Raw genomic sequence first — 27,534 nt, 5'->3', positions numbered from 1 at the left:
TTTCTTTACTGATACCAGGGAGTTTTCCTAACCCAGCGGAGAGTGAATCCAGCATCCGTTCTGATCTTAATAGAAGCAGCCTCAGCCTCTCGGACGGTCTCCTTGACAGACTGCATCAAGTTCTGGGCATTGTGGACCAACATCTCAGTTGCCTGCCGGGGAAAAAATTAATTAGTTTCAAAATGGATGTTTTGGCAGAAGTGTGTGGGGCATTCCCAACGACTGACCTCTTCCTGGGGACAGATGTGACTCAAGCAAAAGGGCTGAGTGGGCAACTGGCTGGCATCATGCCGAGGGATGAGTCAGCTGATCCGTTCCCTTCTGCACACTTCTCCCTCCATTGCAAAAGGGGACACGCACGGGCACAGAGCCTGCTAATATTTGCTTTTGACTGGGAGCCCAAGTAGCCCTTTGCAGCTTGGTATTTGCTGGTGCAAAGCCCCGTGCAATAATGCAGGTTGTGTCACGGTCTCCATTCTGGTCAGCTGCTTTGCTCCACGGTGCACGGGCACGGGGTGGTTGGAGAAGAGAAGGACATGGCACTCCAGAAGTCTTGGGGAATGCCAAGCTCTGCATGTTGGGGTATGTTGGGGCTGGGATTTCCCAGCTCAGTTTCCGGCCATCACACAAGAGCGCTGGGGAAAGCAGGGGGTAAGCAGGAACTCCCACCCCCCCTTCGTGCTGAAACAGTCCCTGCAGAGAGTTCTGTGTGTGACTGTGGAGGTTAAAGTGCTCCAAAACAATGCAAAGAACTATCTGCTGGAGCTGTTTTGGCTCAAGAGATCAGCACGGGGGTGGGGGGAGACCACCAAGGCAGAGAAAGGCCATGGCAAACCACTTCTGCTTCGCCCTGGCCCGGGAAGCCCCTTGCTGGGGGTCATCATAATAAACTATAGTATGGTATTGCATGTTGCATAGCCAAGAGATCCTAAGATTGTCTGGCAGCCTTAAATTCCAACTCTTTTAGCGTTCTGCACCACCAGGTGGCCAGCTAGATTTGGGGGGGGGGGGAGCTGAGAGAGCTCTAAGAGCTGTGATTGACTCAAGGTCACCCAGCTGGCTTCATGCGGAGGAGGAGTGGGGAATCAAACCCGATTCTCCAGATTAGAGTCCACCGGTCTTAACTACAACACAACGCTGGCTCTAAACCACCCTCACACAGAAAATGTAGCTTGTGAAGAGACCCTTGGAAACCAGCATAGCTGTTCACTCATACTAGCAATCACAGGACAGAACTGAACAACTGCCAGAAGTTCAGTTTTTAGCTTTCAACAAGAGCAAAAGCTTACATGTGGAGCCCTTGTGAAATCCATTCACTTGCAGGCAAATTCGCAAGACAATCACTCCACACTTTTCCCAAAGCCAGCAACAATTTCCAGTCCAGGAGCGCATATTTCGCTTTGGGCGTTTACCTGTTCGGACTCCTCATCGCTGATGTTAGTCCGACCCAACATAGTGGCTTTGACGGTGGAAAGGATTTTGAGCTGGGTGCTGATGGTGGGGATCCGTTCACAGACCTAGGCAAGGAGAGGAGAGAAGAATCAGTTTGCTCAAACTCCCTGCTTGGCTACCTTCCAAATCAAACCCTCTTTTGCACTTAGGGCTTTGGTTCCCCCAAAGTGGATGTGCAAAAGGCACGACTGGGACACTGTGTTCTCCCGGATGCAAACTCACTCCCTGCCAGGCCTCCTTGGAATTTCAGGAACGAATCCGAGTGAAAATTTCAGTGGCAAAAACCCCAAACCCTTCCACTTACACAAGACAAAAATATGAATGCCCAAGAGCTTTACTTGAGTAAACAAAGATAGTAATAATGACATAATAGCAATAAAAGCGCAAATGTCACAATAGTAATGATGATAAACGAATCTTGGATGACTAGCCTAGAGTTCTGTACGTTAGTATATTGCTGTTTTATAAAAAAGAAGTTGAAGAAGAAGACTGCAGATTTATACCCTGCCCTTCTCTCTGAAACAGAGACTCAGAGCGGCTTACAATCTCCAATATCCTCTTCCCCCACAACTTCCTCTGTGAGGTAGGTGGGGCTGAGAGAGCTCTCCCAGAAGCTGCTCTTTCAAGGACAACTCCTGAGAGAGCTATGGCTGACCCAAGGCCATTCCAGCAGGTGCAAATGGAGGAGTGGGGAATCAAATCCGGTTCTCCCAGATAAGAGTCCACATACTTAACCACTACACCAAACTGGCTCTTGTTTTTGTCTTGTCTTGTTTTTAAGTTGAACTGTGGATTTTAAAATGTTGTTAGCCGCCCTGAGCCCGCAAGGGCAGGGCGGGATACAAATCTAATGAAATAAATAAAACAATTAATTAAACCAAGATAATACAAACAAAGGAACAGAATGAAGAAAACAAAGAAGACAAACAGCAGCCATTAATGCCCACTCTGCAGTCCATTCAAATCTAAAAACAAAAGAAGAAAGAAGACGACTGCAGATTTATACCCCGCCCTTCTCCCTGAATCAGAGACTCAGAGCGGTTTACAATCTCCCATGTCTTCTCCCTCCACAACAGACACCCTGTGAGGTGGGTGGGGCTGTGAGGGCACTCACAGTAGCTGCCCTTTCAAGGACAACTCTTGCAATAATTCAACAATAATAATTTATAAAAAATAATAATAGCCATAATTCAAAAATAAAGTCACCAACAAACTTTTGTCCAAAAAGCAAAGGCTAAGGGGAAGAAATGGTACAACATGGCCAATCGCTGCTCAGAGAAGCAGTGCCCACTCCAGCTCTATGAGCAAAAGGGGAAACAGTCAGTTTGGCTGACATTAGAGCCAAGGCCAAAGACTGGCAGGGTGGAGGTTTCTGGGACAAAGAGAATGAAAGGAGGGGGCAGAGCAGGGCTGAAAAAACAGCACCTAAAATGCCTTTGCACATCTTGGAAGTCACCCCCTACCTGCAAAAGGTTGGTTCTGATGCGCTTGTCAGTGCACTGTTTTGCCACCTCCTTGGCCAGCCGGGTCACTTCGTCCGAAGCCTTCGCAATGTCCTTGGCGCACTGGATCAGGGCCCGTTTGTTCCCGCTGCCGCCTCTCACCAAGCGGGACATCTCGGCCATCAGAAGGGCCATCCGCTTGGCAGCAGCGATGATGTCATTGCCCTGCAGAGATCAAGGGGGGAGGGCATGAAAGCTCAGGTGGGCGTGGCAACCCAAACCGCCACCCACCTGGCCTGTAGCTGAGCCCTCTGGGAAGGCAAAGAAAAGATGTCCTGTGCAAGGGGGGGGGGGGGAGTTGTTCCTCCACAGAAAATGCTGGAGAGTTTTGCAAAATGGCTACTTGTGATGCACACTTTTTTTAAAAAATTCAGTGACATCAAGCGCTGGCCAGGAAAAAAACCTTATATATATTATGGATAGGGCTTTTTTTTCCCCTTGGAGGAACACAGCAAAACAGAGTTCCGGAACCACTTTGTGGAAACAAAATTCTCAAAAAATGTTCAGAAGTTCATGGGGGCATCTGTGTGTTTCTCCTTCATTTCCCTTTTGAGAGTTCCAGCACCTCTTTTTTTCCAGGAAAAAAGCCCTGATTGCGGACATACAGGTTAGTTTTGTTGCTAAAGTGAAAGTGACTAAATTCAGATGTTGTTAACTTCTACTGGTTAGAGATATTTCTTTTTATTGAAGCATGCCTTGAAGTAAATTTAAAAGCATCCAGCTACCAATGGTGAATATTCTTAACATCCAAACATGAGCAAGAACAGGAAAATGACATCTTTTCTGCTCTCACCCAATATTCCAAAAAGACATGTGGCAGAGGGAAAACAATATGCTGAAGGAGGGGGCAGATTAAAAAGGTGTCACTGGTTAGGCAGGTAGCAACTTTTTAAAAAATATATATGATTTTTAATAAGAGTATTTAGAAAAACTGCAGATGGCTGAGCACTGGCTTGGGAGAGGAGAGATGGAAGGAGTCTCTTCTAACTTCATGAACGCATCGCTTAGAGGAAAAATTCTCTTAATCTTCTTCGTGGTCTCTGTGCATCACACTGATGGGAGTAGGCGCCAGCGCCGACCTCGATCGGTAAACTTCAAAAGCTGTGGATTTCCGCGCCGACGTCCCAGTGCGCATGCCCGGCAGCCCCCACCGCGCATGCTCACCGGGACAGGAGCGGACATCCCGCCAGTTCTCTTCTGACCGCCGCGCTGATCAGTCGATCTTCTCTGCCACGGTCGGTGAACTTTATCTTTGGATATTTTTTCCTCTATAGTTGTTAGTTAGATAGTTGTAGTTATAGTTATAGTTATAGTATAGTCGTAGATAGTTAGTTATAGCTGCGGGAGAGCGGGGTAGTTTTTCCCGCCCTTCGGGGGCCCCTCTCCCTACTTTCGTTTTTCCCGCCGCTAGCTTTCCTCGTATGGAAAGACGGTGGGGATTTTTCCGCCGCTGCTCCTCGTGCGGGAGTAAAATTGCCCCTCCTGACGGGCACAAACTGTGTTTGCTGTGCCTGGGCGAACGGCACCGTCCTGACTCCTGTGTTCATTGCGCTAAGTTTTCGCGGCAAACCAGGAAGAACAGGGCGGCTTGACTTGCGGCAGCGTTGATGGAGCAGGGTCTTTCTCCACGTCGTCAGCCGATGGAGCAGGCCGAACAGCCGTCTGGTCAGTCCGACCAGTCGGCGCCGAAGTCGGTCGATACCGACCGGGCCCCTTCCGATGCCGATCGCCCTAGAAAGAGATCGGGCTCGGCGGCTACTTCGGAATCCTCGATGCCGGTTAAGAGGCGCAAAGAGGACAAAGGGGCGCCTGCGGCGAAGGCGAAGAAGGACAAGAAGCAGAGACACAAATCGGCACCGCTCTCAGCACCGGTGTCTCCTGCGGACCCTACGGCTCCGATCGTCCCTCCTCTCAAGCTCTTTGCGTCCCCGATACGCCAATCGGGCACCCCACTGGAGTCGAGGTCGACCCAACTAGTGATCTCGGACTCAGACTCGGAGATTGAGTCGGGCCAACGAATCGGTACCGATCGCAGCCCTCTCGGCCGAAGCACTCCTCGATCTAGCCCGTCAGTTCGGCCAAGTGATCGGCATCGAGACCGTTCAGCAAGCAGGTCCCGATCTCCTCACCGCAAGGACGAAGATAAATCGCCACGCGGAGCTCCAGCCCAGGTCCCGTGGGACCAAAGACAGTGGCAGTACTTGTACGGGGCCTATCCAGCCCAACCACCCTATCCATGGCTGCCACCACGGCAAGTTGACTGGGACCAAGCCTCCCAAATATCCTATTGGTCTCGCACTTCCTTCCGCACAGTGCAAGAAGCCCCGTCGGCGTCAAAGCCTCCAGAGCCGCGCAGGAAGGAACAACAGCAGGTCACCCCGTCGGTGAAGGCCAAGTCGACCCCGACAGCTCCAGTGTCTCCGAAGCCGGTGCAGCTGTCGGATCTGTCCGACTCCTCGGGCGAGTCCCCCAGGTCGCGGGGCGGTTCGTCGCCCGACGGAGGACCATCTTCGCCGGACGAACCATCGCCACCGGGGAAGACCTCGGAGGAACAGCCTATCTCGCCGTCTGAGGACCTCAAGTCCTACGGCGACCTGATAAAAAGAATGGCCCAAACCCTCTCGTTACCGACGGTCCAACCGCAACCCGTCGTTACCGACACGGTGTTTGATATAGTCCAGCAGGACACATCCGCGGTAGCGCTTCCTCTCACCAACGTTATGTTACAGACTGCCAAGTCCTCATGGGACAAGCCGGCGTCCACGCCTGTGTCCTCCCGCAGGCTGGACCATATGTACAGGATCCAGGAGTCATCGGTGGAGTTCCTGTACGTTCACCCCAAACCGAATTCGGTAGTAGTGTCTTCCTCCTCGAAGGCAAAAAAGACTCACTCCACGCCCCCTGATAAGGAGGGGAGGAAGTTGGATGCAATGGGGAGAAGGCTGTACTCCACAGGCTCTCTGGGAGTCAAAATTGCGAACTATGCGGCCTGTATGGGCAGATATCAGTACGCCCTATGGGACCAAGTCTCCACCATACTCGGTTCTCTCCCTGAACAGGCAAAAACCGCACTGAGGAATATGCAAAAGGAGGGCATGACTCTGGCAAGGCAGCATCTTAATTCGGATAAACACTCAGGAGACACGTGCGCCAAGGCATTGACGACGGCCATTTCCCTCCGCAGACACTCCTGGCTCCGGTCCACGGCACTGCAACACGACACGCAGGCATACGTGGAAGACCTGCCTTTTGATGGCTCAGGGTTGTTCAGCTCTAACACGGACTCAGTACTCCAAGAGCTGGATAAAAGCATAAAGACATCAAGGAACTTGGGAGTGTCAAGCCCTCGTACTCCAGCCAAAAGGCAGTGGCCAAAGACGTGGCACAAGAAGCCCTACTCGAAATCACCCGAAAGACAGTGGCGTTCCAAACAGTCGGCGTTTACTCGGCCCCAGTACCAACAAAAGCCCAAATATTCTCCTCCTTCTGCTCAGACATCCAGGCAGAAGGGATCCAAACAGAAACAGGGCCTTTGACTGCCTTCCACCCCTAGGTGGCCCTGTGGACTCGGACCTCATCCGACTGGCACGTTTTTTCCCTGCCTGGGCCCGCATTACGTCGGACCGCTGGGTATTGTCGATTATTCAACAGGGCTACGGGATAGAGTTCTCCGACCCTCCACCCACCCCAACCTTCGTTTACACCCCTCCTTCGCAGACCCTCCGGGAGGAGGTACGCTCCCTCCTCTGCAAGCATGCGATCGAAAGGGTCCCTGCGCACCAGCTGCGACGTGGCTTCTACTCCCGATACTTTGCAGTCCCGAAACGGGATGGGGGCCTCAGGCCCATCATGGACTTGCGGGCCCTGAACCTCTTCGTAAGATGCGACAAGTTCAGGATGACAACTTTGCCGTATATCCTCCCGCTACTGGGACCGGGGGATTGGATGGCCACGCTCGATCTGAAAGACGCGTACTTTTACATATCAATTCACCCCTTCCACCGGCAATTCCTTCGTTTCACAGTCGGGGAAGAACACTTCCAATACAGGGCTCTGCCGTTCGGGCTATGCACGGCCCCGCGAGTGTTCACCAAGGCTATGGTGGTGATAGCCGCACACCTGCGGCTGCAGGGGATAACGTTTTTCCCATACATCAACGACTGGCTCCTGGTGGCGGAGACCAGGGAGTCGTTGCTGCGGCACATAGAGATCACCCTAGCCCTGGTGGAAGAGCTGGGCCTCCAGATCAATCAAAAGAAGTCCCGTCTCCAGCCTGCACAACGGGTGCAATTCATAGGGGCTATACTGGATGCGCAAGAGTGCAGGGCGTTTCTCCCTCCCGATCGTGCAGACGCCATTGTCCAGATGGTAGCGGCCTTTCAGCGGAATCCGGTGGCCTCTTCAAGGAAGGTCCAGAGGCTTCTAGGACTCATGGCAGCCACCACGGCGGTGCTCCCCTTCGCAAGACTGATGATGCGGACACTGCAGCTCTGGTTCCTGCGAAGCTTCAAGTACAACCGGGAGCCGCTCTCCCGTCTCCTAACGGTACCTCAGGATGTTCTGGACTCCCTGAAGTGGTGGGGACAGAGGCAGCGCCTACTGGAAGGGGCGCCCTTCCACAAGCCAGCGCCCGCTCTAACGATCACGACGGACGCATCCCTGTGGGGGTGGGGAGCCCACATGGGAGGAGTATGTGTCGGAGACAGGTGGCCGTCTCACCACAGTCAGCAACATATCAACCTGCTGGAACTACTGGCCGTCTTCCATGCCATCTTCTCTTTTCAACCCCTCCTGTTGGGACAGTCGGTAGCAGTGATGACCGACAATACCACGGCGGTGGCATACATCAACAGACAAGGGGGGACGGTGTCCTGCAGCCTCTGCCAGCTGGCCATCAGGATCTGGGAGCTGTGCAGGTCGCTGGGGGTCTTCCTGCAAGCTGCACATCTGCCCGGCATAAAGAACGTGCAGGCGGATTTCCTCAGCCGCAGGGGAGCCCTATCCCACGACTGGGAAATGAACTGGAAATTTCTGGACCCGGTCTTCCAGAAGTGGGGGACCCCGGAGTTGGACGTTTTTGCCACCAGACACAATGCAAAGTGCGGCCTGTTCTGCTGCAGGGGGGGAGCAGATCCCTTGGCCCTCGGGGATGGCCTCCTGATACCCTGGACTCACCACATGGTGTACCTGTTCCCACCCATCCCGTTGCTTACCAAAGTCGTGCAGAAACTCTTACGGGAGCGTCCAAGGGGGATCCTGGTGACCCCGTGGTGGCCAAGGCAGCACTGGTTCCCCCTGGTCCTGCGCCTGTCCAAGGAGAGGTTCCATCAGTTCCCACAGGCCCCGGACCTCCTGCTTTCCCACCAGGGACGGGTTTTACATCACGATGTTCCGCATCTCTGGCTAACTGCCTGGCGCCTGTGATCTCCGACAGGGCACAGTTTGTCATGTTGAACTCTAGAAAATCCTCCACGAGAAAGTCGTATGCGGCCAAGTGGGCGAAGTTTGCTGACTTTGCGTCAGGTCGCTCTACACAACCCATCAGAGCGGAACTGCCTGTAATCTTTGACTTCCTGATTGCATTACTTGACAGGAGCCTGGCCCAGTCGTCGGTGCGTGTCTATCTGGCGGCCATTTCCGCGCAGCACAATCACATAGAGGGTCGGTCGGTATTCACGCACCCGGACACCAAGAGGTTCCTTAAGGGCATGGCGAGACTGTACCCGGCGGTACGCAACCCAGCTCCAGCCTGGGACCTGTCCCTGGTCCTGAGGGCCCTAACGGGGAAACCCTTCGAGCCAATGGCCTCCTGCTCTCCACACCTATTGGCATGGAAAACAGCTTTCCTAGTGGCCATCACATCTGCTAGGAGGGTGGGAGAACTGGCGGCACTACGCTGCGATGCCCCCTACCTCATTTTCTCAGCAGACGGGGTGATGCTCCGCCCTGATATCAAGTTCCTGCCAAAGGTGATCTCACCGTTTCACCTACACTCAGAAATCTTCCTGCCGGTATATTTTCCGTCACCGGCCAACGACGATGAACGCCGCCTGCACGCTCTGGACGTGAAACGGGCGTTGTCCTTCTACCTCCATCGCACGAACCCGTCGCGGAAGGGCCCTGGACTGTTCGTTTCATATGCCGGGCCCTCCGCGGGTCAGCGGATATCCTCACAACGATTGTCCAAATGGATCACGGGGACGATCCGCCTGTGCTATCTGCTCAGCAAGATGCCTCTCCCTGGCCCACTCCGAGCTCACTCCACGCGAGCGGTGGCAACCTCGGCTGCTTTCTTGAAGGGGGTGCCCCTGCAGGACATATGTAAAGCTGCCACGTGGGCATCGCCACATACCTTCGTGTCACACTACGCGTTGGATCTGAGGCGGAGACAAGCTTCCTCCGTGGGCCGCACTGTGCTGCAGTCGATCTCCTCGTGATGGACCGTCGCACCCGCCTCCAGGTAGGCTTGAGCTTGCTAATCTCCCATCAGTGTGATGCACAGAGACCACGAAGAAGATAAACAGGTTTCCTACCTGTAACTGATGATCTTCGAGTGGTCATCTGTGCAGTCACACTACCCGCCCGCCTTCCCCGCTGCTGACGGTCCCTCCTGAGGGGCTGACGCGGCGGTCAGAAGGAACTGGCGGGATGTTCGCTCCTGTCCCGGTGAGCATGCGCGGTGGGGGCTGCCGGGCATGCGCACTGGGACGTCGGCGCGGAAATCTGCAGCTTTTGAAGTTTACCGATCGAGGTCGGCGCTGGCGCCTACTCCCATCAGTGTGACTGCACAGATGACCACTCGAAGATCATCAGTTACAGGTAGGAAACCTGTTTTTGTTTTATTCACATGGAAAATGTAGGCAGATTTAAGTGATTGATTTAAAACCTTGTCCTATTAATCTGCCTAAATTTTCTTTTGTTGAATGACCATCCTACTAAAAAGACCGTCATCAACCCTATCACTGGTTGCTCATGAATTTCTGCTTGAGAATACAATCTGTGCTTCTTGAACTGCAAACACATTTAGTGGGACTCTTAATCCAACTGTTTTCACTGGGAGAGTAATGAGAGATTTTAAAAAACACCACTCAGCTAGCTTTCGATATTTAAAAAATTCTAGCTGCCAAAAGATGCAAGTGTAACTGTTAGATGTTTCGTAGTTCACAGAGTGAGTGAGGGCGGCACAACCACCTACTGAGCTCAACACAGGGAAAGCGGGGGCTGTCTTTGGCATGCCCAAGGTGGCTTGTGTTAAGGCAATCCAGGGTTTGGTAGCAAAGGTGGTGGTGGGAAGGGTTCTTGTATTTCTGGGGGATACATTTCCAGGCCTTTCATTTTATGCAGCATGGAAAACTGTACGTAACACATCAGGACGACAGGTTTAGGGCGACATACTCATCAAATGGCTTCTTCACACATTTGTCCAGCAGCTACGCACACAAAAATCCCTTGAGGGTACACACATCAAAATGTGCTCACTATGTGATATCACCCATGGAGGAAGATGGTGGCAATTAGAGCTGTTAGAAAGGAAATTTGCTTTTAAAATTCCATGGTTCCAACAATACCAACAACCGCACTGTATGATATCCGTGAACGACCTTCAGTCTAAACTGGTAAGGGATTTATCTCCATTTGAAAAGCTAATGAAGTCCGGCTCATATGGGACAAAAGGTATTCTGAAATCTATTTATCAGCTTTTAAATCAGGATAAATGGTCCTTGTTGACCTCTAACCAACAGGCCTGGCTTAGAGACTGCAAACTTGTTCTTAGCGATTCCCAATGGTAAAATATCTGGACAAACTATTTGAATAAATCAAAATCAGCTAACATTAGGTTACAAAATTACAAGATTTATTCTAGATGGTATATTACACCAAAAAAAAACCCTTTATAGTAAATCTGTAGCTACTTCTCTTTGCTGGAAGAACTGAGGCTGTCTGGTTCTTTTCTACATTGTTGGTGGGATTGCCCACTCATAAAAAACTTATAGAATAAGATTTTTCCTATTATTAATGAAATTGCTGCCAACACCATCCCTGATATCCCTGAATCAGTACTGTTAAATTTTTGGGAGACCACCCACATTTCTAAATTAAAATTAGATCTGGCCACTCTTTTTTAATTAGCTGCCAAGACTGTGAATGCTCAATGCTGGAAACAGAGCCCGGCTCCTAGCACAAGACAATGGTTTCTGAAAATATGGGATATACGGTAGTTGTGTCAGATAAAACAGCAACTCAGCTATTAATAGCTGAAAATTCTTTGAAACAATCCAATTTTGAAAAAGAAACGGTTTTCCTTTTTTCAATATGTCACATCACGACAAAGTGGTATGTAAATTGCCTAAGAAATATAAGGACTTGATCTTTTATTGATTTGTACTGTGACTGGAAATATATATTTAATGCTTACTTTTGTAAGAGACGTGGGTTTGTAATGTTAGTCTTGCTCTGTCCCCCCACCACCACCACCACTTTTTGTAGTTGTAATTTTTTTGGTATGTCTGGTTGTTGATATGGTTAAAAATAATTTTTAAAAGAATGTGCTCAAACATACATGGAGCCCCACAGGTAACATCTACCATGTGCTACAAAACTAGATTGTCAGACCTGCATTTGCTGCTTTGCAGTGTGTGTGTGTGAAGCCATAAACAGTGTTTGTGCAAAAAAGGCCTGGACGACAGGTGCCCTCCCAGAGCTTCATAAGGAGTGGCGACCTGGGCACTATTCAGGTGAGGGAGAAACCATTGGACGGGGGTCTCTTTCCCAACTTCCCCTGCATGAGCCAGTGGATTGTGCCTTGTATTAACAGGCACGTGGTGAGTGGGTGTGGGTGTGGGGGGGGGGGCACATAGCTTTGCTACCAAGAAGTCTTGAGTGGCCCTAACAACAATGACTAAGCACTCGCATTAATCTTGCCTTGGGACCTGGGATCAAAAACAAGAAAACCCGCCCGTTTCATCCAAGCCCCAGGTCCCCCTCCCCCACATGTCCATCCCTCTCCTTAGTAATGGTGTAGACGCACACACACACACACACACACTTCCTTGCAGCATGCTCAATCCCAGAAGCGGGGCAAAGTGACCAGCAGCCACGCAAGCCCTTGGGTGGGTGTTTGTGCTCGCAGGCCTGGGACGCCCCTCCCTCCAAACCACAGACCCAACATCTTCAATGAATTATCTTATTTTTGTTGAAAATAAGCGAAGAGTTTGAACTTAGCAACGACCATGTTCAGCGTAGCTTCTTGACAAACAAACCCCACCCCTCCTTAAGGTTGCGACACAGCCCAGCACAAATCAGCAGCTCCGACTCCTCGGCAACGCTGCCGCCATACAAAGCCATTCCTTGTCCGTACCGTTTAGTGGAAGCCACTGATGAGAGGCAGCAAGCACGATTATGTGTGTTAAATGGCTCTGGGGGTGAACTGCAACGGTTCCCTTCCCATCGGGGAAGCCGTTGTGAGACTGTCAACCGGAGCGTCACAGGCTGGCTGAACTTTTGGTTCCAGTTTTCTTTCCTTTTGTTTTTTTAAAAAGAAAAGGCACACTGCCATGAAGAGACATGTAAGGCGAAGAACAACACGGGGCGGGGTGGGGGGTGGGAGGGAAGGAAGGAAGTTTTGTTCAGGAGGAGAGACAAGACAAGAAGGGAGTTGTGAGTCAAATGGAAATTTCACCTGGCCGCCAGCAGGCCCAACAGAACTCGTGAAGCCAATCGCAAATCCTCAACACAGTGAAGTGCAGACAAACTGGAATTCATTCCGGCGCCAACAAAAAACAAAAAAAAGGAAAAGGAAAGAAAATGGGGACCCAGCAAGGACCAAGAGTGATGCAAACGTGTCAACGTTCCAAAATGGCTGGATGCACCGCGGGCCAGGGAGGAAACGGAGGAAGTACCTTACTAGACCACTTGGTGGCTTCCCGGTGGAGAGACTGAGCAGCGGCCAGAATGGGCTGGTTAACAGGCTGGTTGGTTGGCATTAACAGCAGCTCAGGCTCGTAATCGTCGTCAATGTCAGAGGGGAGAGTGAATTCAACATCTGCTTCCTCCTCCTCCTCCTCCTCCTCCTCCTGATCTACCTCTACACCAGCCTCAGGGGCCGTCTCCTTAACCTCCTCAGTCACTTCAGGCTTTGCAGGCGGGGAGCAGGGGGGATGAAGAAACAGGGACAGTTAGTACAAGAAGCAGGATCCGGTCCCCAGAGCAAGAACGGAGAGCTGGTTTAGTACATTCCTCAGTCTAGAAGGCAACAGGAAGAGAGTTGGGGGCGGGTGGGGTGGGAGGACACTTGGTCTGAAAATTGACAAAGTTGTTAAGGGAGAGAAATTGAGAGTTTTAGAAAGCATACCAAGAAATGTCTTTATTTTCCCATGAGCCACACTCTTAGGGGTCCTCTATGAATCTACCAGGAATTTCACCACAACATTTTAGTCTGGCAAGACAATAGCGCCACTGAGACACAAAAAGAAGCAACATAAAGATGCACGGTGAACACTTGGAGGATGCAACTCAAGGGCTGAGACAGCAACCCGGGGAGCGGAGATATCAGATGTTGTTTTCCGTTCCCTCAAGAGATGTAAAGGTCAGAAGAAGTAAAGCCAGGAAGCCACCTGAGGCAAATGGTGGGTGCTGTTCAAGATGGCGGAGTATGAGACAGGCACAATTCTTTGGGAAATTCTCCAACAGAACCGCCACTAAAATGAATGCAACAGAGCAATATTCATTACAGAAATGAGCTCCTGTTCATGTCAATAAGGCTTGTGTGAAAGAATTTCCCTCAAAACGGCGTCTCACATACCTTAGTGCCAGGAGGCGGGAAGAAAGGAGACAACCATTGGGATTTTCCACCTCAGGCACCCAAAAGCCAACAGTGGTAAAGACAGTTACTCAAAAGACAAACGGAAGGCAGGCAAGGAATTATGGGAGTAACAGAAAGGACTATTCGTCCAATGGCGTTATTGATGGGTTATGTGTTAGCAGGAAGGAAGTGATGTCAGCAGCAGGCAACAAAGCTGGTCAGGATGTTTCTGTTAGCATTAAGTTAATGAGATGGTGCCCAATTGTTTTGCCACAATGTTGTTCTACAAAAATCCAAAAAGAGGATTTAAAACCGTTCGTTGCAGCGCCCTGGAGCTCCTACTGGAGGCATCTACAAAAAGAGGAGGGCGGAGAGTTACGGCAACCACAAAAACCCGTTCTAGAAAGAGAAGCCAGGACAAGCCCAGCACCACCTGCACCCAGGACAGAAGGGGACCGTCCAAACCAACACACACGTGTCTCATTTCCCATCTGGTTGTCCCCCATGGCAACAGTCAAACATGGGCTGCACTTTGTCACCTTTCAAAATGACATGCTTGCGTTTATAAAACATTTTCTTTTTTAACTGCTGCTCAGATGATACAGTGACATCCGGGGTGGAATTCTAGCAGGAGCTCCTTTGCATATTAGGCCACACCTCCCTGATGTAGCCAATCCTCCAAGAACTTACAAAAAAGAACCTTGGCTACAGCAGGGGCGTGTGGCCTAATATGGAAAGGAGCTCCTGCTAGAATTCCACCCCTGTTGACATCCATACAACCCCCCAGATGAATTTGACACAGCTTCCTAAAAACGATGTGTGGGAGCAGGTTAACTAGCGATGAGTTTATGAAATAGCTTGAAGTTTTGCATTTTTTTTAAAAAAATGAGCAGAGAACATTAACAAGCTCTCTGGGTGACTGAGGGCAACAGAAGAGATCCACAATTAATCCATAATTAATTTGTTGTTGGGTCCTCCAATAACAAAGGGCACGGGATGAGAAAAAAGCCACAAAGAAGGGCAATACTTACTTCCTCTTCAACCAATCATGTTAAAGGGTGTCCTTCCTTTAACGAAGCATAATTTGTTTTGGCAGAAAAGAAGTAAAGGAAATGTTGGGATACACTATAAGACGGAGGTTTGGATGCACTCTGAACAATATCTCTGCACAGTGGTTCAGTTTTACATGCAAGACCATTTATGGGCAAATTCTTTTAGAATGACTGTCTTCAAAACAGCCTGAAGGAAAGCGTCCAGACTTGACAGAAAAAGCCAGTCAGTTTTTTAAAGCGAGTTCTCATAATCCTTCAGGGGAGAAAGAAGTACAGCTTAAAGACATCACAGGTCAAGTCTCACAGTCTGAATGCATACAAACAGGAAGGAAACAAAGTGTTGACACAAAAAGCAGCCAAGAAGAAGTGAATCTCAAAATGGGGCCAGGTGGAGCGTGCCCAAGTTTCACACCCTGGATATGAACTTCAATAAATAAATCCTCCATCTGCCGCAAGTCTGAGCTTCACCTCCTTCGTTGCTTTCTCGGCCAACAGGGTCATGATGGTGGTGGCCCCAAGAAGCCAAAAGGACCCCGTTCCCGAGCCCTTTCCTTGGTCAACCACATAGATTTGTTGAGACAGAAAGCCCTCATGGACAAGAACAATTCGCGAAGCCTCTCTCCCATTGTGGCCACTCCACTTCTTGGTCCTGACCCTAAAATGCAAACTTGGGGGAAACCTGCAGGGAAAATGCTTGAAAATTATGGTGAAGCCTTCAGGAAAGAATTAATGTACTCACATGCAAGACTAGGCTCCGCCCCCCCCATATGCCATCAACAGGAAGAAGGGGGCTTGTCTTAAATTTGCATACAAATTATAATTATGTCCAGCAATCAAGCTTCTGGGTTATAACCTTTTTTTTTTTGCAGGGTGGGGGGATTTGTCTTATATTCAGGATCATCTTCTCCTTCTCCTTACAGCAGACAGAAGCAGCCAGTTATCAGAGTCTGCAATTATCTATATATCTGCTGTAGGTTGAACAGTTTTAGACTGTTCTTAAGATTGTCTGGTCAATGTTCCCTCTAAACTATGGAGTCTTGCGAGAAAAAATTCAACTTTGTGAGCTACTGGCATTAAAGCTGTGAACTACTGCATAAATCAGTTTGCTCTGGGGCCGTTTTTCCTGAGCTGAGACAAAAATGTGTGAGCCGGAGGCAAAAAATCTGTGAGCTAGCTCACACTAACTCAGCGTAGAGGGAACACTGGTCAGTAACTAGAGATACTTGAAATGACAACAAAGTTTGCACACATCATTTAAAATATCTCTGATGAATTCTATGCAACTCTGAAGTTTGCTTGCTTTCCACAGACAGTCTCATTCTGCAGGAACCATCACAGCCATTAACCAATGCACAGTCTAGCAAGAATTAAAGAAAGACTGGGAAGGAGGCAGGGGTGGAATTTTAGCGGGAGCTTCTTTGCATATTAGGCCACACACCCCTGATGTAGCCAATCCTCCAAGGGCTTACAAAAAAGAGCCTTGTAAGCTCTTGGAGGATTGGCTACAACATGGGTGTGTGGCCTCATATGCAAAGGAGCTAGAATTCCACCCCTGGAAGGAGGATGGGTGGAAAACAGGTCCAGGCAGTCAACTGATGTTCCAACTAGAATTTCAGAAAAAGCAGCCAAAGATAAACTTGCCAGTCATTGGGGGAAGGGAGGGGGGGGGTTACACAGGTCTACGGAATTGATTCACTGGCTCAAGACTAAGACATGTTGGTTTAAGTCTTCTGAAAGTTGTCTTCCTTTTTCATGACCACTCAGTTTCTGTTTATGCCCTTCAGACTACTGCTCAGGAGCTAACTAAAAATGATCGAGGACCTTCTAAAAGAACTAGAAACGTTCAAGGATCTTCTAAAAGAAGCCGTCTCCCCTGCTCTCTTTTGGAGATTCAGATTGTGTTTTGCTTAGAACAAGGGGATTCCGCAACCAGCCATGAATGTACACTGAACAGCAAATCAGTTATCTGCCTCCTTCTGAAACTCGTTTCAACTGCTTTTCTTAAGAGTTGCAAATTCACACAGAAGGGAACAGATATTAACTATGGCACCTACAATGTCCAATTACAGGCACTGAATTGGATTAAAGTTTTGAGTCCAGCGGCACCTTTATGACCAACAAAGTCTTATTCTGGATATAAGGTCTTGTACGAGCGCTCACACAAAAGCTTATTCCCAGAATTAAGCTTTGTTGGTCTTAAAAGTCGCCACTGGACTCAAAGTTTATTCAATTGAACTAGATTATTTTGCACAGAGATGTAATTAGCATTTACTTCACCAACTACAGGCGTGCAAAAATCACAGTATTATCTTGCAGTTGTGGCAACACTCAAGAAACCTCACTGTTTTTGGCAGACACACAGAATTTAATATTCTTCCTCCACCTTTAAGCTACACCAATTCTCCAGTGCATCAGGCAGCAAGCACAACACAAGGGGAAATTCAGAAAAATGGTTTCATGGCATTATTATGGAAGCAAAAACACTTCAGGCAACACGTCTGGTGGCCATTCTTTTGCCAGCACCAGCCACAAGAATATGGGGGGGGGAGTTCCCCCAGAATGACACATCCAGGTTTTCCACTTTAAGTGGGAAAATGTTGATTCTTCCCCACCTAAACTGGACCTAACCTTTCCTTCCTAAAACAACTGAATGGCTTTAGAAAGCAGAGAAGCCAAAGACCGAGACAGTATGAACTTTCAGACTCTGACCAATTTCCCACTAGCCCCACTCTTCTCTGCTGGGCTTCTCTCAGATTTCGCACAAGCTACCCCGAGGCTGCAACTCGCTCTGCCTCTTTTGTGCAGCAAACCTCTAAAAAACAGTTTCTGCGTTTTAGAGGATCTTGTTTCGAAGTGAGTTGCAGCCCCAGGCAGATAGTGTGAAATCTGATGGAAGCCCCGCGGAGAAGAGGAGCATAAGGCGAGTGGGGAATCGGTCTCTATTTCCAAAAGAGCAGTGACAGATAGTGGTATAAGTGGTTAAGAGGCTGTGCTGAAGCCTGGGATGTCCAGGTTCGACTCCTCTACTTGGCCAGGAAAGCTTGTGGGGTGGGTGGGGAGTCCCTCTCTCAACTGCCTGCTGGAGGAGGGGCAAGAGCGGCCACTTGCAGCCCTCACTGGGGAGAAAAGCGACATATAAACATTGATTCATATAAGAAGATATTGGATTTATATCCTGCCCTATACTCTGAACCTCAGAGTCTCAGAGCGGTCAAAATCTCCTCTACCTCCCCCATACCCACAACAGACACCCTGTGAGGTGGGTGGGGCTGAGAGGGCTCTCACAGCAGCTGCCCTTTCAAGGACAACCTCTGCCAGAGCTATGGCTGACCCAAGGCCATTCCAGCAGGTGCAAGTGGAGGAGTGGGGAATCAAACCCGGTTCTCCCAGATAAGAGAGCTCTGGCTGACCCAAGGCCATTCCAGCAGCTGCAAGTGGAGGAGTGGGAAATCAAAGCCTGTTCTCCCAGATAAGAGAGCTCTGGCTGACCCAAGACCATTCCAGCAGGTGCAAGTGGAAGAGTGGGAAATCAAAGCCTGTTTTCCCAGATAAGAGAGCTCTGGCTGACCCAAGGCCATTACAGCAGGTGCAAGTGGAGGAGTGGGGAATCAAACCCGGTTCTCCCAGATAAGAGAGCTCTGGCTGACCCAAGGCCATTCCAGCAGCTGCAAGTGGAGGAGTGGGGAATCAAACCCGGTTCTCCCAGAGAAGATAGCTCTGGCTGACCCAAGGCCATTCCAGCAGGTGCAAGTGGAGGAGTGGGGAATCAAATCCGGTTCTCCCAGATAAGAGTCCACACACTTAACCACTACACCAAACTGGCTTGGTAGCACTGAATTTGTTCTCCAGAAATGGCCTTCCTCTGTAGTTTTTTTGTCAGTTCATTTACTGTAATTAGCCATTGGCTGTTACAAGTCTACAAAAATCTCAAGGAGAAGGAAAGTAAAATCTTCATCTGTAATGGTTCCCATCAGCAGAGATGGGTGTGACTCCCCCCAAAACTGGGACAGGTAATTGTTTGGCTTTACTGCAGTAGAGCTGTCAATCAACACACATCAAAGCATCGGGCAGGGGTGTTCTGACCTCATCTCATCCCCAAGATGCTAATTAGGAAAAGATCCTAGCTGGGCTTGGGGCTGGCAGATCTCCCTCCCCCCCCCCCAACAACCTTCCCCTGTTTGAGGGGGTGGCACATTCTCTCCCCTGCTCATTCATCACCTTCTGTGAGCAGTGAATGAGACTTGGAGGGCTCAGGGCTAGCCCATTCCTGTCGGAAGCTACGCAAAGTTGGCCCTAGTTAGTTTTTGGGGAGGCGACCGCCAAGGAAGCAAGCAGTGGCCAACCACCTCTGAATCTCTCTCGCCCTGCCCTGAATGGCCCAGGCTAGCCCACGTCTCACCAGCTCCTGGAAGCTAAGCAGGGTCGGGCCTGGCTCGTATTTGGATGGAGACCCCAAGGAAGTCCAGGGTCACTACACAAAGGCAGGCAGTGGAAAACCACCTCTGAACATCTCTTGCCTTGAAAACCCTGCAGAGTAAACATACGTCAGCTGTCTCCTGATGGGGAGGGACGGCGGCTCAGTGGTAGAGCATCTGCTTGGGAAGCAGAAGGTCCCAGGTTCAATCCCCACTGGCATCTCCAACTAAAAAGGGTCCAGGCAAATAGGTGTGAAAAAACTCAGCTTGGGACCCTGGAGAGCCGCTGCCAGTATGAGTAGGCAATGCTGACTTTGATGGACCCAGGGTCTGATTTAGTAGAAGGCAGCTTCATATATTCATATAGAAGGCAGTTTCATATATGGGGAGGGATGGTGGCTTAGTGGTAGAGCATCTGCTTGGGAAGCAGAAGGTCCCAGGTTCAGCCTCCGGCATCTCCAACTAAAAAGGGTCCAGGCAAATAGGTGTGAAAAACCTCAGTTTGAGACTCTAAAGAGCCTCTGTGAGTAGACAAGACTGACTTTGATGGACCAAGTAAGGTCTGAAGAAGAAGGCAGCTTCATATGTTCATGTCCCACCACCAGTAGTGAATAGAATTTTGTGTGTGTGTTAAGCCTATATCTATTGAGTGACCCCCCCTCCCCATTCCTGCACACACACACATGCAACAAAGTCAACTGTATTTTTGTCAAGGTCACCACCCAGGCAATCCAGCAAACAATCATTTTCCCACATCGCTAATAAGGGAGAAGACATGTTTCTACAGTGGAATACAAACTGGCATCATGCAGAGAATTCTGCATTTTCCATTTACTATTGGGGGGGCGATAACTACAAAATGCCATGGCACATTGCAGCTATCCCTGAGCAAGAGGGACAAGGATTCTAAACCCACCCCCTGCCCTGAACAGACAAAGAAACTGCACACAAAAAGGACTTGGCCTTCCCACTTGAGGCCTGTGAAGGTGACTGCCATTAATCCTTGAAGCCCAATTCAGTGTTTCTTGCATCAGAACTTTGGAATCGTTCCCCCAGGCAATCTGTGTGAGTGCAGAGGGGGCTGAGGGCAGGAAGGAAAGACCAGCAAACCTTGCCTCTGCATAAGTGAAAACTTGTGATTTTTTTCCTTTTTTGGAAGCACAAAAGCACTCCCTTTGGGTTAAACGCTGCAGCAGCTGGCAGCTCGAGGGCACCCAGGCAGGACTTACCTTGCTGGACCACTTCCGGGCTTCGTCGTGGAGCTGCCTGGCAGCCATCATCATGGGCTGGTTCAGCACCTCACCCGCCTTCTGCTCGGGGAACTCTTCGTCCTTCTCTTCCGGGGGAGGGGGCCGGGGAGGAGGGACTTCCCCCTCTGGCAAGGGGGGCTTTGGAGGAGCAAGTTCATCGGTGAGCTACAAAGGAAGGAGAGGGGGTCAACACACCGAGACAAGCAGGAAGTGGACAGAAATGTGCACACATCTGCGCTTGGGTTTGCTTTTCAAATTTGCCGGCCTTTCGACACAAAGACAAGGAAATTAAACTTATTGTATCATGTAGTCAGAAGGCATCTATTCAGCATCAGAGAAGTGAGGCTCAAAACAATGAGAGCCAGGGCCTTTTCCGTTGCTGCCCCTAGCTTATGGATTGAGTTGCCAGAGGAGGTTAGGGCCCTGCAAGAGCTTTCCCAGTTCCACAGGGACTGCAAGACAGCACTCTTCCACCAGGCATTTACATGATGGTAACATCTGGAGCAATGGGACTGGCCCATAAGAACACCACCAATGGCCAACCTCACCAGACTGTGGCGACCCTGAGACCTCTGAGTACAGCTAACCACCAGAATTCAGTCGCTGCCTGAAATCATGACAGTAGCACATGCAAAGGTTTTAAAATTGTTTTTATGTCTTATGGGTTTTTTTATCGGTCACACTAGTGTGCTTGTGTTGATCCTTGGTCTGTGAGCCGCCCTGAGCCTGCCTTCAGCAGGGAGGGCGGGACATAAAATAAATAAATAAATATTTAGTGCTTTTTTGTAGCAGCAACTCCTTTGCATATTAGGCCACACACCCCTGATGCAGCCAGTCCTCCAAGTTCTTACAAGGCTCTTAGTACAGGGCCTACTGTAAGCTCCAAGAAGATTGGCTCCATCAGGTTGTGTGGCCTAATATGCAAATGAGTTCCTGCTACAAAAAGCCTTGAATCTATTACCTTATCTCAGGGGTGGCCAACGGTAGCTCTCCAGATGTTTTTTGCCTACAACTCCCATCAGCCCAAGCTATTGGCCATGCTGGCTGGGGCTGATGGGAGTTGTAGGCAAAAAAACATCTGGAGAGCTACCGTTGGCCACCCCTGCCTTATCTTTTGTAACAGTCAGCTCTCTATGAGGGGTGCAAATGTTAAGAGAAAATGTGCCTACTTTATTACTAATTTTCCTTATTCTCTCCCCATTAAGAAGGAGTTCAGGATGTCTGAACTGTTGGCCAACAGGAAATTCAGAGGAAAATCAGGGATAATAATTCATATGTGATAATCTTGTAAAAGAAACACCCCAGGAGGCAACAAGCCACAACTTTCAGTAATCGCCCATATAAGAAACTTCTCAAGCCACAAGCCTCCATCATTTCTATCTCAAACACTGAAGTCCTTCAAGGCGACTGTCTGAACTCTCAAAGCTACGTATTTTCTCATCTCTTTGTTAATCAAGTCACGTTCCTTTTCATAGATACATCTACAATAACTGATGCCCAACTATTCAGACATCTGTTCTAAAGTCAGGAAGACAAGGAAATTCTGCAGGACCTGAACAGGTTTTCAGGGCTAAGAGATTCAGCTCTCACAAAGAAGCCCAAGACAACTGGAGACCTGAAAAGCCCTCGGCCCAGCCAAACAGCTACATATTCTTTCCCTTCCCGCAGTGCTCCTGCGTAACTGCAGAAACTGCCCCACACTTACGTGAAGCTGCTCAAGGTCAGGCGGAGGAGGGGGGAAGTCTGGCTCCTGGGGCTGAAATGCTTCTCGGACTTTGGCCACGGCTCCCAGGATCCGATACCCAGAATCCAGAAAGTTCTTCTGCAAACCTGGAGAGAAACGACAACAAAACCCCGCACACTTGGCTTTCAGGTAAGGGTTATGAAATTAAATCAAAAGAGTTTCCGGCTTAACATAAGGAAGAACTTCTTGACTGTTAGAGCGATTCCTCAGTGGAGCAGGCTTCCTCGGGAAATGGTGGGCTCTCCTTCCTTGGAGGTTTTTAAACAGAGGCTAGATGGCCATCTGACAGCAATGAAGATCCTGTGAATTTAGGGGGAGGTGTTTGTGAGTTTCCTGCATTGTGTGGGGGGTTGGACTAGATGACCCTGGAAGTCCCTTCCAACTCTAGGATTCTATGATTCTAACCCCGCAGCCTGGCTGTCTGGATCAGCCTCACTCTGCCCTCCGCAGTATGCTGCAGTTCCAATTAAGAGAGCAAACGGGTCAAGAGCTGGAGACAGCTTCCTTGTTTGGGGCCTACCAGGATCCGAAATGTTGCCTGCCACTGCTTTTGCGTCCATCACCATCGGCGAGATGGTTTTGCTCAGGTCATCGGAGGCAGCTTTCACTGCTTCACGGAACTTGGGGTCCTCTGAATTCTCCACCTCCTTCTTGGCCACTAGCAAAATCCGGTTGGCTCGCCGCGCGATGCTGGTGGCCCCCGCAACAAGCATCTGAGGCTGGATGTTGGCCATGGCGACTTTGCACTTATCCAGGTCTTTCTTAATGGCTTCCTCCGAGGCATCCAGCAGCGATTTGGTATCGATGGCTTCGTCCACGAGGCCTGGCGGTGAAAAAGATGAACTAGTTAACTGGGCTCTCCTTCCTTGGAGGTTTTGAAACAGAGGCTCGATGGCCATCTGATAGCAATGAGGATCCTGTGAATTTAGGGGGAGGTATTTGTGCGTTTCCTGCATTGTGCAGCGGGTTGGACTAGATGACCCTGGAGGTCCCTTCCAACTTTATGATTCTAGGATTCTAACCCCCCTTTCTGGACATGCCCACAGGGGACGGTGAACACAGGAATACCAGGAAAGGGCCTTATCCTGGCCGAGGCCATTGGTCCATCACGGTCAGTCTTTTTCTTCCCCCTGTTTTTTTTTAATTTGGGCAATTTGTGATTTTTCTTTTTCCCCAACTAAAGTGTCTTTATTGAAAAAAAAATCAGAAAATACAAGGAAGGGTATGAACAATAAGATAAAAATTCCATCAAAACAAGATACAAAATACATTAAACCAGGGGTGACAAACATATAGCCCAGGAGCAGAATCTGGTCCTCAGAGGGCTCCTATCAGGCCCCTGAGCAACCGGCTGTCATTTGCTTCCTTCTCCCTCTCTTTTTTCCTTCTGCATTTCAGCTTGCTTTGCCAGGCTTGCTCAATCATGCGGGAACTACAGAGCAAAACCTCTATTTTCTCCATTGGCTGAGGCTCCTCCCTTGCGGAGGGGGGGGGAGGGACAACTTGCTTTGCCAGGCTCTCTCAATTGCACAGCAGAGCTACTGAGCTAAGCCTCTCTTCCTCCTATTGGCTAAGGCTCCTTCCTCTCCTGGTCCCTGGGGAAGTTGCAAATCTACTTTTAATTTATTGATATTCATTACAAAAATCTCATGGTCAGTGCTTTGAGCCTAAGACCCAAGGGAAAATATGAAATGGCTGGGCATTGCAAGCTTTTGTGCATAAGCTGCTTCATGTGTTGGTCAGCCAATGGAGAAAACAGAGGCTTTGCTCTGTAGCTCCTGCACAATTGAGCAAACCTGGCAAAGCAAGTTGTGATGCAAGAGAGACAGAGAGGGAAGCAGATATCAGTGAGTTGCTCGCAGGCCTGACAGGAGCCCTTTGGGGACCTGATCTGATCCTCGGCCCACACGTTTGACACCCCTGCTCTAGCAGCTACCTGCAGACAGCCAGAAAGCACCTTGCTCTGCTCCCCAAAGAAACCAGGGGTACTGGTAAGAGCAAGGAAGCAACGGGAGGTGACAGAAGCCCTACTTGGTGAGATGCCAAGAGGACTCTTTCACCGGCTGCTACCGTTGACCGGATGCTACTTCATCTGAGAGAACTGGCCCAAAGGTGCACACTTACAGGCAGGGGTGAAAGTCCAGCAGGAGCTCCTTCGCATATTAGGCCACACCTCCCCTGATTTAGCCAATCCTCCAAGAGCTTACAAGGCTCTTTTTTGTAAGCTCTTGGAGGACTGGCTACATCAGGGAGCTGTTGCCAGAATTCCACCCCTGCTTACAGAGACCATTTCTTCCTGCCAGTAGCTGTCTAGGATATAGTACCACTCAGTTTATCCTGAACGGTTTCGCTCTCATATTTTCAGTCTGTAAACTGGCCTTTGATGTCAAAGAGCAGAGAAATGCCAAAGGTATTTCTTTGACATTTCATTTTTCCACTCCTTCAGCTGCATCATGATTCAAAGCTACCAAATCTGCCCTCCCGTTCTTTGTACCTGTCATTTTCTCTATGTTGTCAATCCACTGGTTCTTCATGGTCTCAAAGTGTTCGTAGGCAGCCTGGTTCCCTGGGTTTCTTAGGAGAATGCGAGCGGCAGATACTACCTACCAAGAGAACAACATTCCACATTAAGTCAACATCTCTGCAGGATTGTTTCACAGTGTATTTTGGAGGTCTGGCTGTCGGGACCTTGAACATTTCATTTTACACAGTGCATTTTCCCCTCAGGAAGTTTCCAATAGCAAGAAGAATTTCAACAGTTCAAGGCGGCTTCAGTATATCTGGGATCCCAGAAGTGCCTTCATGCAGCAACCTAGTTGAAGAAAACTTGACGGAGGATTCCATGCTCTGCTGCATCCCCTTTTGGAACCACCGACCGGATTCCAGGCTGCACCACCCCATTCAGGACATCACACCTGCCAGATACAGGTCAGCTGGGAACCCTCCACTGTCCAGGACATAGCCTCAGCATCATTTTGTATTTATTCATTGTGCACATTTAATGAGGGATGGTGGCTCAGTGGCAGAGCATCTACCTGGTAAGCAGAAGGTCCCAGGTTCAATCCCCGGCATCTCCAAATAAAAAGGGCCCAGGCTGCTCTTCTTATACGCATTTATGTTTTGTAATTTAAATATGTATTAGACAAATTGGCTTTTGACTTATTTTTGTACAGATTTTAGACCCTTTTAGAATGTCCGTTTGTCTTGACTCATGTCGGCATGTTTTATCTATTTGTATGCATATGTGTGTACATCTATTCCCCCCCCCCTCTTTTATCTCGCCTTTAATGCCAATAAAGATAACTGAACCAGTTACGGTAGTTTTTTCCTGACCTCAACCACCACCTGCCCCAGCATGCAGTTGTCCTTTCCCACCTGTCTATAATCATGCAATAAACTATTCTATTCACCTGTGGACAGAGCCACAGTAGTCGATTGGAACTTCCTAATTCAGATGCAGTGCACTCCCAGGTAACCAACACTGGAGATGAACCCAGGGAAATGCTAATTACCTTCATGCTCCATATCTAAACATTGGGCTGGTTACCAGACTAGAAGGACCCTTGGCCTGGTCCAGCAGAGCCATAACTTACTGCAACAGCACAACCTTTTGAAATGGCCACACAGGACATTTGGGCCAGAAGAGACTCGAGTATTTTTAGGGGCACGTGGTGATAAGGGGGAGGGGGTCCAGACCTGAGGGGTGAGTTCTCTTGCTGACTTCACAGTGGCTTGTATGCCTTCCACAGTGCTTTTGTTCGCTGTTCCGACTGCGGCAGCCTTCTCCGCGGTGGCACCGAGACGAGCTGCGTGGTTTTCAAAGTTGGCTGCCCTTTCATCAAACACCTGGGAGTGGAAACACACCTTCATCAGCAAATAGTACCCAAGATAAAAGTCATTCAGGAGTTTATGCTGAACCATAAGCCCTGTACCCGAGCAAGTCACACAAAAGCACCAAAGCGCAAGCTGCACCCCTGAAGCACCAGCTGCAAAATGGAGATTTTTATTAGAAATCTGCTGTATTCAGGAGCATCAGTCTGCTCCTGACATCTCCAAAGGCTGCTTCAGCAGATAACTGCATGTGTGAGTCACAAGACTCGCACATCACAAATACGAGCACTACAGAAGCCTCAAATCAGCCGTCAGTCACCAAGCCCACAGAAAACAAGGGATGAATGACTGTGCATGCACGGAACTGGTTTGTCCAGAATGCAGTGGCATACACCACTGTAGGTACCTCAATGACATCCCACATTCAGAAGGCCATAGAAGAAGACCATAGATTTATACCCCGCCCTTCTCTCTGAATCAGAGTCTCAGAACCGCTTACAATCTCCTTTATCTTCTTCCCCCACAACAGACACCCTGTGAGGTAGGTGGGGCTGAGAGAGCTCTCCCAGAAGCTGCCCTTTCAAGGACAGCTCTGCGAGAGCTATGGCTAACCCATGGCCATTCCAACAGGTTCAAGTGCAGGAGTGGGGATTCAAACCTGGTTCTCTCAGATAAGAGTCCGCACACTTGACCACTACACCAAACTGGCTCTCAACCTGAGCTTCAACAACTTTGCTGGCTCCAAGTTGAGTACCGGATCCACTTCAAGGTGTTTGTTTTGACCTTTAAAGCCTCTAACAATCTGGGACCTACATACTTGTGGTATGGGACCTACGTACTCCCCTGGTACGACCCCTTTATGCTTGTGAGACCAAAATCTACTGGGGATCCCTGGTTCAAAAGACCTTCAGCTGACTTCAACTAGAGCCAGGGCCTTTTTAGTACTGGCCCTGGCCAGGTGGAACTCCCTGCCTAGTGACATCTGCTCTCGGTGGGACCTAGCTCAGCTCTGCACAGTGTGTAAAACAGAGATGTTCCACCAGGCTTACAATTGAGGACAGTAACTGCATTTTAATTTGGATTCAACCATGACCCTAACCACGCCCAGTCTACAATTCACACTATGGAGGGAGAGAAATGTTTATATCCCATCAGCAGCCAAAGATGCTTTTCCATCTGGTGCTGCAGAAGTAACTTTGGCCCTGTGATGGCAGCACATGAATGCGTACTCTTGAAAATCTAAGCACAAAGATCTGGATTTAGCAGGACTTGGGGTCCACAAATGTCCTTGTCTCTGCAAGCATCCCCAACCCCTCCCCCCTCCCCAAAAGCAAGGCCAGTCCCAAGCTGAGAGGCAGCCCCCGGACCTGGCCTTCCTTTGTGGTTTGAGCCTTCCTAACAACTCCAGGACTCCGTGTGGGGCGGGGGCTGGCAAGACCCTGAAAACCAAGCCATCAGGACAGCTGCCAAGGCTGGACAAAATGGGT

At 49.5% G+C, this 27,534-nt stretch overlaps 1 protein-coding gene across 2 annotated transcripts in view; it reads right to left on the bottom strand.

Moving 5' to 3' along the window:
• The window catches only part of VCL (vinculin), a 140,026-nt gene continuing 112,492 nt past the window's right edge, over positions 1 to 27,534 (bottom strand). The window contains exons 14-22 of one of the 2 annotated variants that reach the window (XM_060236692.1): positions 25,913 to 26,062; positions 24,711 to 24,819; positions 22,737 to 23,039; positions 22,178 to 22,302; positions 20,452 to 20,637; positions 12,854 to 13,087; positions 2,916 to 3,119; positions 1,413 to 1,517; positions 1 to 152 (exon numbers count right to left, since the gene is read on the bottom strand). In XM_060236692.1, coding sequence (XP_060092675.1) covers positions 6 to 152; positions 1,413 to 1,517; positions 2,916 to 3,119; positions 12,854 to 13,087; positions 20,452 to 20,637; positions 22,178 to 22,302; positions 22,737 to 23,039; positions 24,711 to 24,819; positions 25,913 to 26,062 — 1,563 coding nt within the window. In that variant the 3' untranslated portion in view covers positions 1 to 5. The remainder of the gene's footprint in view (positions 153 to 1,412; positions 1,518 to 2,915; positions 3,120 to 12,853; positions 13,088 to 20,451; positions 20,638 to 22,177; positions 22,303 to 22,736; positions 23,040 to 24,710; positions 24,820 to 25,912; positions 26,063 to 27,534) is intronic. The other variant, XM_060236693.1, reaches the window with a different exon arrangement.

The sequence above is a fragment of the Heteronotia binoei genome, chromosome 4, assembly GCF_032191835.1.
Source record: "Heteronotia binoei isolate CCM8104 ecotype False Entrance Well chromosome 4, APGP_CSIRO_Hbin_v1, whole genome shotgun sequence".
NCBI classification, from domain to species: Eukaryota; Metazoa; Chordata; class Lepidosauria; order Squamata; family Gekkonidae; genus Heteronotia; species Heteronotia binoei.
This window is presented reverse-complemented; position numbering and strand designations above follow the sequence as displayed.